General features: G+C 31.5%; 1 protein-coding gene across 1 annotated transcript; it reads right to left on the minus strand.

Annotated features, from left to right (window-relative positions):
* Positions 1-437: 437 nt before the first annotated feature.
* Positions 438-11,413, minus strand: LOC111689009 (galactokinase-like). The gene is made up of 5 exons (XM_023451510.2): positions 11,229-11,413; positions 8,054-8,369; positions 7,689-7,837; positions 852-1,073; positions 438-584 (listed from the first exon to the last, which is right to left on the minus strand). The coding sequence occupies exons 2-5, from the start codon at positions 8,225-8,227 to the stop codon at positions 455-457; spliced, it is 675 nt and encodes a 224-aa protein (XP_023307278.2). The 5' UTR covers positions 8,228-8,369; positions 11,229-11,413; the 3' UTR covers positions 438-454.
* Between the last annotated feature and the right edge of the window lie 262 nt (positions 11,414-11,675).

The raw sequence follows: 11,675 nt of genomic DNA on the forward strand, positions 1-11,675 counted from the left end.
GATACCTATTTTTTTTTTTTGGGAAATTGCCAGTTTTTATAGAAAACGTTCGAAATTCCAATTTTTTTTAAAGAAAGTTTTTCGTAAATTAAAATTTTTATAGAAATTTTATAGAAAATTTTCAAAAAATTCTATATATATAAAAAATAAAAACTGTACGTTTATGGAAATTATTTTCTGTTTTTAGAAATTTTTCAAAAATTTATATATTATTTAAAAATTACTTTTTTAAAAAACTTTCGAAAATAACCCTTTTCAAAAAAAATTTCGCCAAAATTCTTTTTTATAGAAAATGTTTAAAAATGTATTTTTTATGTATAGAAAATTTTTAAAAATCTATAACATTTTTATTCTTATTTTTTCTCTTTTTAGGAAATTTCTTACTTAATTCTACAACCACAGCCTTATAAGCAGAAATTACAAAAACTTTGGTAAGTTATACATACATATATACTTACCGACAATCTAACATTAAAGCATGATCCTTTTGTCCAGCCACTGAAATCATTTGATCCATAATGCCGCAGGGCATACCAACAAATTTATGCTCAGCTGCCTGGCAAATCAAAGCACGCTTGGCATCACTAGAATAAAACATAAAAATTGCAAATAATTACAAAAAAATAATAGTAATAAAAAACTGGTCATTTTAATAAAAATTACGAGAAAATACATGTAAAAATATAAAATAAAAGAAAAAGTTTTTTTTTTTTTTTTTGAATTTTCATTTGTGGCTCTTGCTGCTGCTGTTGGTAAAATAAACATTATACTTATTGTAGTATTGTTAAACAATAAGGAGAACAACAAATGGCAGCAGCAGAAGCAACAAGGAAATAATTTACAATACATACCTTTCCACCTTGTGACCGGTAAAATGTTCTAGAAATGTCAATGTGGCCACTTCAATGGCAGCACTGGACGATAAACCAGCCCCAACTGGCACATTACTCACAATGACCGCATTAAAACCAATGAATATATTACCACCATTTCCACTGCCAGCCGGAGAAATAGTAACGCCAACAACGGTTTCCATGAAACTATGAATTACACCTTTTATATAGTTTGACCATCTGGAAAATTAACAGCAGCAACAACAACAACAACAAAAGAACAATTATACAAAATTGTTGTACTAAGAATTGTAAAATATTTAATTTTTTTACTTTAAACTTAAAACCTACCATTTAAACAAAGATGAAAATTTTCCTGGTAAAATGTAAAATAAACTTTATTAAATGCCCACTTTAAAGTGTAAACTAGCTACAACTACAATAACGAGTATAAAAACAACTTTATGTTTGTTTCCCTATCATCCTTTCAGTCATTTAGTGGTAAAATTTTTTTCGGGGGTTTCCAAAGTGTTCAGTTCGTATATATAAACTTTACAGGTAAAGTTTGTTCCTCGACACTTTGTTGGATAAATGTTTGTACGTTTGTTGGTTAGTTCCTTATAAAACAAAACTTTTGTTTTGTTTGTATTTTTAGTTTGTGTTTGTAGTCTTACAGTGTGGTAAAGAAATGTTTATACAAAAATTTAAACCTAATATTGATATCCAACTGAATGAATATTACAAAGGAACTATTTCTGCAGATGTCAGATTTCTAAATTTCTTCCTATTACTTGTTCTTAAAAAGCGAAATTATATATTGCTCTGTGAATCCTGTCGTATCTTTAACTCTTTCAAGTATGCGGGAGACCGGCGTCCCTAGATTTTTGTCGTTTTTTTTAATTTAGAGCGTTCACAGCTACAGTAAATGGTTATTTCCCTAGGAAATAACGTTATCTTTTAGAATTTGATAAAAAGGATAATATCCTGTAATATCCTTCGAAAACACTTTTTCCATTTTTTTCATTAAAAATGATCAATAGACGTCAAAATAAAGTGTAAAGTCATATCCAAAAAAAGTCCAGATTGAAGGACGTAAATCTTAGTAATTCACTAGATTCCAATTTCGTACGACATAAATCCAGTATTTCGATGCGTTATCAATTAAGTTATTTAAAAGAGTCTTATTATCTTAATTCATGGGAACGCTCATATCAGTGCCGTTTATATTTATAAGTTTCCTAATATTGTCCGCCCATTATTTTGGTTGCAAAATCCAAGTTGAGTTCTAAACTTACGACTTTCAATCTAATAGGAACTGGTCTATCACATTATTGTAGTTTTAATAGTTTCAATGTTGTCGAGTGTTCTTTTCCAAAAAAAGGGTCAGTTGCTACAGATCTGGGATAATCTATGACAAAGCCTAGTTAATGTACCTGCTTTATTTAGAAGACGGTGCCAACTATAGAAACTTGGGCGATCGTATTCAGTCCGATTGGAGTCAGCATCCAGTAGGTTAGTGGTTAGAGTCTGGTTAAGGACCTTAGAACAGGTAGATACAGGCCTAAGTGTATTTCTTCGGATTTGATGTATATACATTAGGATAGGATAACCCAAATTAGGCTCTATCATTACTTAAAGCCAGTAGTGTTCCAATAACGAAAACCTGTTTCTCAGGCTTTTTTTTTAATTAGACCAGCACTCAGGGAATGACCCCTACTTATGCGAAGCATTTTGTTGGAACTAGGAAAATTAGTTGTGGGAAGGTGGATAGTGGGAATAGTGTTTGTGGACATTTGATTTAAATCTTTCTATATCGAAAGTGGTAGGGAATATCTCTTCAGGAAGTTTATTCCACATACGAACAGTGCGGATTCTTCAGCCGAATTTTCCCGGTAATGTGTTTTGTGCGGTCCACTGGTTAATCTACCACAAATGGGTGTGTTCTTGAAGAAAGACGTGTGTTACGCAAGAATATTGGGGTATCGGAAACGAGTTCCCTAATTTCAAATGAACACATTCCATTGTAGTATCGATAAAACAATTGACCATAGGGCATTAATGCGCAGAGGCTTAAACTTCCTTCATACAATTATTTTTGTACCAGCTGCAAGGATGAGGAGGAAAATGACAGCACAGAGCATTTTCTATGTCACAGCCCCGTTTTTGACGATCTTAGGAAGGCAATGTTTAGTCGTGTACAATCGTAGACAAAAACTGTCTGTCAGATGAGCAAGGATTAACATCTTCATCTACAGGTGCAAAAAGCTGAAATTGTTCAGCACTCTTCAATAAGGACAATTGGTGAAGTGTTAATATCTTGGTAGCCCAACGGGTCCTATTTGAACTCAAGTGAGCTTTGCCTCGGGTGGCTGTCAAATTAACCTTACCTAAGAATTGTCTACCCAGCCACACCGACTTTGCAAGCTGCTAAAACAACAACAACAACTATGCGACAGCTTTTTAAATTTGGTCTTTAAAGAAGTTCCTTACGCATAGCGAAATCGGCCAAATATCATATTTTGCTGACATTTTGGTATTTATTTTGGAGAGAATCATATTTTGAAAAACCCTCAAATTTCTTATAGTTATTCCGACAGAAGATTAGTTAAGGAAACGGAGCAATATGTTTAAACTTTATATTCTATATAAAAATCAGTTTTCTTTATATATAAATCCCCTTGAGCAAAATCTGTACCCAAAATTTTCCATCACTCTGTATGTTTAAATAAATATTTATAGTACGTTTTTGGTTAGTAGCATGTCGTAGAGTTTTAGTTAACTGTCTTTTTTTTATCTGATTATACATATTTGTGGACCTTTTGGGGGTCAGTTGTTTGGTTTTGTTTGCAATGGTTTGTTACAAACCAAACAATAGTTACCTGATAAATCATAGTTCTTCATACATTTGTTTACAGAACTATGAATGATGATAAATACACTTAACAAAAAATTTGTGCAATTTATTGTGTGCTCCAAAGAACAAAAGTAAATAAATGCAAAAGTTATGGAGATAAGAAAGTTGAAAAAAGGCTTTGTGAAAGTCAATTTGTCAGATGACACTGACCGATGTCAAAAGGTGTGTAAGAATAAATAAAATATTGTCGTTAATATTAAAAACTAAAGAATTTTAAATATTCCAAAAATATGTTTGTTGTAAAGATGAAATAGAAAAATATTACAATGTTTCAGTGATGCTTGGCCTCCGGTAGGTCAGTGTTCTAGTCTGGTTGAGGTGGTGGGTTCGATTCCCATCTGAGACACTGGGTAAGGAGCACACAACAGGCCCGATAGAGGTCTAGGTGTATATCTCGGGATTTGAGGTATATGCATCCTCTTTTCAAACTAACTAACTTCAATGATGCTTACTCTTTTCATCTCATGTTTAGCGTTCTCGAGGTTCAACTCTTTTAGTAAAGTCCAAATTTGTTGTTTAAACTTGTGTAGAACCTATTCAAAACCCTCTAGATAATAAGATCCCAATTCGTAGTTGTTTCAAGAGAGTTTTCTCGTTGTATGGTCTGTTGTTTTCCTTTCTCGCTAGACAACTTAAGTCTACTTAGAAAAAGTGAGTTATTTTTTATTTCTTTTCAAAAAACAATCACTTGTCCAAACAATTCAACCAAGAAAATATAAGGAAGTCAACATTTAGGATCCTGGCAAAGAACTCAGAACAACGCTGACTAAGTCTCTAGCTTAACATGTGTAGGAAAATGTATGTGCATTGGAATATTTTGTCTGAATGTTTGCATAAAATGCAAATGTCAGTTTTTAAGGAACCAAAAAATCCAACAAAAAAACACTAACCAAAAAAGAGCAAGTTGTCCGTCTATTTACTAAGAAAAGCCAAAAATGTTAAGTAACTTGCAAAAAAAAAATTAACATTGAAGTTGAAGTACAACATAGACGCAATGGCTGACAGCAGGACAGACGTTACCCTGAGACGTACGGTAGTATGACAACTGGACGCATCACAAAAACATGTAGTTTTATTCTGTTCATTTCGTTTTGAGAACACAATGGTATAACGTTACTATGCTGCTTGCTTTTGGGGAAAAACGAAAAACTATTGTTTATTTTGCTGGTCTTTCTCTTTTTTTAGATTTAAGCAGTTTGGTTTCTTCCGTTTTACTAGTTATTTGGCAAAAAAAAAAAAACACAGTAAGACAGGTGATGAACGCTTAGAGCGATTCCTAAGTAATGTAAAACTGTAAAACTTTTAAATAGTCCACACTTTCGAAAAAAAACGAAAAAACGAAGACAAGAAATGCAAAAACTAGATAAGGAAATAAATAGAAAATTCGCGTAGTATTTTCTTTCTTTGCATCTTTACCTTTACAAGTTTGTCTTTCTCCCTAGTCAATGATTAAGTTTGTTCTATGCATGCATAATTTATCCTGTTAAAACTAAAAATTTTAAAACGTAAATTGGAGGACATTTTTGTGGGACATCATTTAGCAAAATTAAGGTGATTTGTTTTTTTCTTTGCTGGCTGCATTTGTTTAAGACTATGACTTAAGTGAGAGAAACAGCTTATCTTTGATTAAAGCAAAAACCAAGTAAAGATTTCAAAGAAATTAGAGGAATAATTTGAAAAGTGATTTAATATTTAATCGAAAAATTCAAAAATGAAAGGATTTTCATTGTTGTGATCTTCTCAATTAGGGAGCTTGCTTTCTAAAACTTCTACGTAGAAGAGTATAATGATCAAATTTCCGGCACAGTTGATATATCATCGAAGCCATTCGTGAAATTTTAGCACAAAATGTCAGCTTTATCATTGATATGATAAGTCGAGAACAGTGAAAGGCAGAGAGTAAAAAACTTGATCTTTGATTGGTTTTGTAGGTTTTTTATACATTTGCGAATAAAACGAGTGCAAGAGAGCTCACTGCATTTCGCAGGTCTCGAACTCACTTAAATACTTTCCTGATCATTTTTCCAAACAGATCATTCCGATATCGGGGGATACTTTCGCTTAATATAGCAATTTTTTTGGCTGTACTATGTATATAAGTTCTCCGAAGATCGAGTACAAGAGAGCTCACTTAAATATACACCTGATCATTTTTTCAACCACATCATCCCGACATCGTGGGATACTTACTATTAATAAAGTAAAATTTTTCGACTTTTCTATATATGTAAGTTTTCAAAAGATCATTCCGATATTGCCTTTGACAATAAACACCTTACTACTCAGTAGCGAAAACAGAGAGAGTATGTCATTGATAGATAGATTGATCTTCAAAATGCACCACTCGATATATAGTAATAATCTGTTATTTAATACAACTTAAACGCAGTTAATTGATCATCATTCTTTTGCATTTTCCTCTTTTTAATAGATGTTTTATGTATGTCTAATACGTAGCAACTGAGATAAGATTGCGATACTTATTAGCGTATATATATCAATTCCGTTTTTAGATTTTTTATATAACGGAAGATTTGAATGATTATCATCACTATACTTATCATCATTTACTTCGAGTTTGAAACCTTAACCTGACATAGGAGACGGCGAATATCGATGAAATCATCTGTATGTATTAATTTTTGTGATTAATATCCCTCATCCAATATCAGTTATTGCATAGAAAATATAATACTGATTACCATAGACCTTCCAGATCCATGTCATTATATACTTTTTGCTTAAATGAACCTTTAAAGATGTTTTTGGCTTCGCCAAGTTTTCTATCCCTCCAGGATTCAAACTATGGTCTCATTTTCTACCTCAATTAAGTTTCTCCTCTCTCTTTATAGTTATGATCTTTAAGATGTCCAAAATCAGCTGAAGTAAAGTAAGAATCCTACCTCTTCTTTTTTTGTGCAGTCGAGGTCTCTCTTTATTTCAATTCCTTTTCCTAGCGAGAGATTTTCTCAGCTTCTCCATATTTATTTTCAAACGCTTTCAATGAGTTTCGTCTTTAGTCTAATTTCTTCTTAAATGTAGTTTTTTCTCTTTTTAATTAACATAAAGTTCTCACCTTCAAGAGATTTCAATATTTTCTGAGGTGGAGTCGGAAACACCCCTAGCTTTCTCTTTCATACAGTCAAGGCTTTTTATTTCAAATCGTTTCCTTAACGAGAGATTTGATAGATTTTCTCGATCCGTATATAGAAAACCCGTACGTGCCCTAAAAATGTTTTGGATAAATTTTGCTCTATTTCCTTTTCGTTTTTTTTTTGGTGGATCGTTATCAAAGTTAAGTTGTTTCTCTCCTACTTGGATTCGGAATATAAACCTCTTTTAGTGGAATCATGTTCGATTTCGATTACGGCCAAAAATTGTTGATGTAATAACCTTTATCTTATACTTATTTACTTTGCTTTCTCATAAGATTTTGTATATTTGCTTGTTCTCTCCGCAACCAAAATTTAAAAAAGTATGTCAAAATCATCTTAATTAAGGCGCATTACTTGATGGAATATTAAAATCGTTCTCCAGTAAAATCTTTACTTACCCATGTAATTTTTCAGGTAATATTGGAGGAAAATATAAGTACATAGTTACTTTTTGGGTCAGTAACTAACTAGTTACAGACGATTTTACAAAAATGCTCATTACCAAGTAATGTATGAAATAACTACATTATCTACAATACTCATTACCAAAAGTTGAAAATATTCTACTGGGACCATATAATGTGCTTAAAAATCAATAGCACGACCATACCAACAGGATTTAGCTCATTGTAAAATGTATGAAATGATAGACCCGGTATATATCGATATACAATTTAGTCAAAATGCTATTTATAAAATAAATTGCTTTAACTTCTTAATACTAAAACCCACTAAACTAAAATTTCTGAAAAAAATAAACAAAACAGAAAAAATAGAACAACTCACTTTGGTTTCTCACCAGCTTTTAAATTAACTAAAGAGAATTTACTACGCCTGGGTTCATCTGCTCCAGGACAGCAGGTAATTATGTCGACTTCATTGCCAGTTGCTCCACCATCTTTACCTCCCACAATCACCGTTACCATTGGCAAAGCCTTTAAGAATTATAAACACAAAAGAAATAAAATAAAATTAATGGTTAAAGAAATTAGTCATTTCATTTTAATTATTTTTTCCATTTCTTTGGCTTCTGTTTGATATTTAAATCTTAATATTTATACTATTTTTCTCTAATTAGTTTGTGCATATGAAATCTTATTATAAAAAAAAGAAAAACTTAACAAAAGGGAAGCAAACGAAAATATACTTACCATTGGCAAAACATAACCATCATTGTAATCAACATGTTCACCAATCAAATTAACACGTCCCGGTGCACAACAGGCCAATTCTGGCTCATGGCCAAAATTTTGACGAAATGTCGTTTTCGCCTTTTCCAGAATGTCTTCGAACGTTGGTAATGTAGTGGTTGACGTGGAAGGCATCTTTTAATACTTTATAGTTTTTTATATACTTTTTTTTTGCTCTTCTTCGTTTGTATATAAATTCTATTTTATTTTTATTTAGTCACTTGTCACTAATTATGATAATGATGTTGTTGCTGATAGTTTTTGGCTTCTTTTGGAGCTTAATTTATTTTTGAAAGGAAAAATGTTTGTTCCGTAATTATAAAATGAAAAATTTTGTTTGTTGTTAAAGTAAAGGATTTATTATAAATAATAATACTTAGTTATAATTGTAAATTTAAATTTCCACTTCTTTTAAGCAAATCTACTTATCTAGGTCAGTTGTAATTATTTACTTAGATATATGTATATAAGTAAATTATGGTACCAAATATAATTAAAGATTATCTCACCTATTATGCAGTGATAACATCTAAATTCACTCAATCGATTTTACCTATTGAAGTCCAAATGAATCTAATTACGATGTTATTTCTGACTGAACTAGAACTGAATTAGAACTGAACTAGAACTGAATTAGAACTGAACAAGAACTGAGATAGAACTGAACTAGAACTGAATTAGAACTGAACTAGAACTGAATTAGAACTGAACAAGAACTGAGATAGAACTGAACTAGAACTGACCTAGAACTGAACTAGAACTGAACTAGAACTGAACTAGAACTGAACTAGAACTGAACTAGAACTGAACTAGAACTGAACTAGAACTGAACTAGAACTGAACTAGAACTGAACTAGAACTGAACTAGAACTGAACTAGAACTGAACTAGAACTGAACTAGAACTGAACTAGAACTGAACTAGAACTGAACTAGAACTGAACTAGAACTGAACTAGAACTGAACTAGAACTGAACTAGAACTGAACTAGAACTGAACTAGAACTGAACTAGAACTGAACTAGAACTGAACTAGAACTGAACTAGAACTGAACTAGAACTGAACTAGAACTGAACTAGAACTGAACTAGAACTGAACTAGAACTGAACTAGAACTGAACTAGAACTGAACTAGAACTGAACTAGAACTGAACTAGAACTGAACTAGAACTGAACTAGAACTGAACTAGAACTGAACAAGACTGAACTAAAACTGAACTAAAAAAAGAACTAGAACTGAACTAGAACTGAACTAGAACTGAACTAGAACTGAACTAGAACTGAACTTGAACTGAACTAGAACTAGAACTGAACTAGAACTGAACTAGAAACTGAACTGAACTAGAACTGAACTAGAACTGAACTAGAACTGAACTAGAACTGAACTAGAACTGAACTGAACTAGAACTGAACTGAACTGAACTGAACTAGAACTGAACTAGAACTGAACTAGAACTGAACTAGAACTGAAAAAAAAGAAAACAACTAGAACTGAACTAGAACTGAACTAGAACTGAACTAGAACTGAACTAGAACTGAACTAGAACTGAACTAGAACTGAACTAGAACTGAACTAGAACTGAACTAGAACTGAACTAGAACTGAACTAGAACTGAACTAGAACTGAACTAGAACTGAACTAGAACTGAACTAGAACTGAACTAGAACTGAACTAGAACTGAACTAGAACTGAACTAGAACTAAACTAGAACTGAACTTGAACTGAATTAGACCTGAACAAGACCTGAACTAAAACTGAACTAAAAAAGAATTAGAACTGAACTAGAACTGAACTAGAACTGAACTAGAACTGAACTAGAACTGAACTTGAACTGAACTAGAACTAGAACTGAACTAGAACTGAACTAGAACTGAACTGAACTAGAACTGAACTAGAACTGAACTAGAACTGAACTAGAACTGAACTAGAACTGAACTAGAACTGAACTAGAACTGAACTAGAACTGAACTAGAACTGAACTAGAACTGAACTAGAACTGAACTAGAACTGAACTAGAACTGAACTACAACTGAACTACAACTGAACTACAACTGAACTACAACTGAACTAGAACTGATCTAGAACTGAGCTAGAACTGAACGAAAGCTGAACTAGAACTTAACTTGAACTGCAACTGCACTACAGCTGAACTAAAACTACGAACTTATTTATGTATAATTTCGCCGTGTAATTAGTGTTTATTAGTAAATATAGACCTTGAGGTTATTTTTGAAAAAGAGTTTGTGTGCTGACTAGGATCGAAAGAGGTCCTACCTTTTCAAAAATATTCAGTGTTATTTAGACTTTTATAAAACTAAGTTTTGTCGATTTTTCTAACTACAACATACAAAATAACTATTATCTCAAGAGTCCTATTCGAGAGAAGGGAAATTTTAAGGTTGTATGGAGGTTGGAGAAATAATGGACCTATTTCAAAAAGTATATGTCACAATTTATCAGATATTATCTAATTGAATATTGCTTTACATGGACACACATACAGATGGACCGTCGGACATAGCTTAATAGACTCGGTGTTGTTTCAATGCCGATTAGTATTATATAATGTGAAGGACCAATATTTTTGGGTGTTACAAACATTAGCACAAACATATAATACCCTCCCTACTACAGTGTTGTAGGGTATACAAAATTAATTTCTATTATGCTTATGTTTGATTTGATTATTCCATCATTGTTATCAATGTAAATTTGAAGTGTCTACATTTATTTTGAACACTTCAATATCTAGATAAATTTATAACAAGTAATAAAAGCATATAAAACACTGTTGGCAAAAGTATTTAATATTTCTCACTATAGCTCTAACTTAATAAATTTCTCTTTAAAATCCAATATCTCTTTTTTAACGGCAAATACCTATACCAACATAAAGAGTATTATAGAGAATACAAAACAAACAAAATAAAAATTGCAAAGAGTAAAATATAAAAAAATCATAATAAAACAACCACTCAGAAAAAACACTCATTCGCACACTTGTCATAACAAAAAACTTCTTATTTGGACAAAAACAGCAGACAACAAAAAAGGCAGAAATATAGTCAACACACCACACAGTCAATGAACTGCAAAACTAGCCGGTATTATACTTTTTCTTCAATGTTTTCATTTTACCTGGTTTAATTTGTATTGAATTGAAACCTTTCTGGTGAATTCCCAATCAAATGTTTTTTTCTTAGTTTTTAATTATAAATGTGGCAAATTTTTCGTTTTTAATTACTTTATTTTTTGATGTTGTATACTTTTTTATTAAACACTTTTTGCAGTAGAACTTATTATTAAATTTTTGGTTTTATTATTTTTTTCGGTGCTAACGCGTAAAGAGCAAAACAAAAACTGATTGTATTCTGAGCATGTTTGAGGCAGATTATTAAAAAATATATATCAGGAAAGTAGAAAATAAAAAACAAATAATATTACAATTGTTTATTATCGCTTTTTGGGTAAAGTGATGCATTTTATTGTTGTTTGTTATTTGTTTGTTTATTCTTGCTTTTTAGTTTTTTTTTAGATTAAATATTTTGATATTTTTTTACTGGGCACTTAGAAATGAGAACTTAA

This window comes from Lucilia cuprina, chromosome 3, assembly GCF_022045245.1.
Source record: "Lucilia cuprina isolate Lc7/37 chromosome 3, ASM2204524v1, whole genome shotgun sequence".
NCBI classification, from domain to species: Eukaryota; Metazoa; Arthropoda; class Insecta; order Diptera; family Calliphoridae; genus Lucilia; species Lucilia cuprina.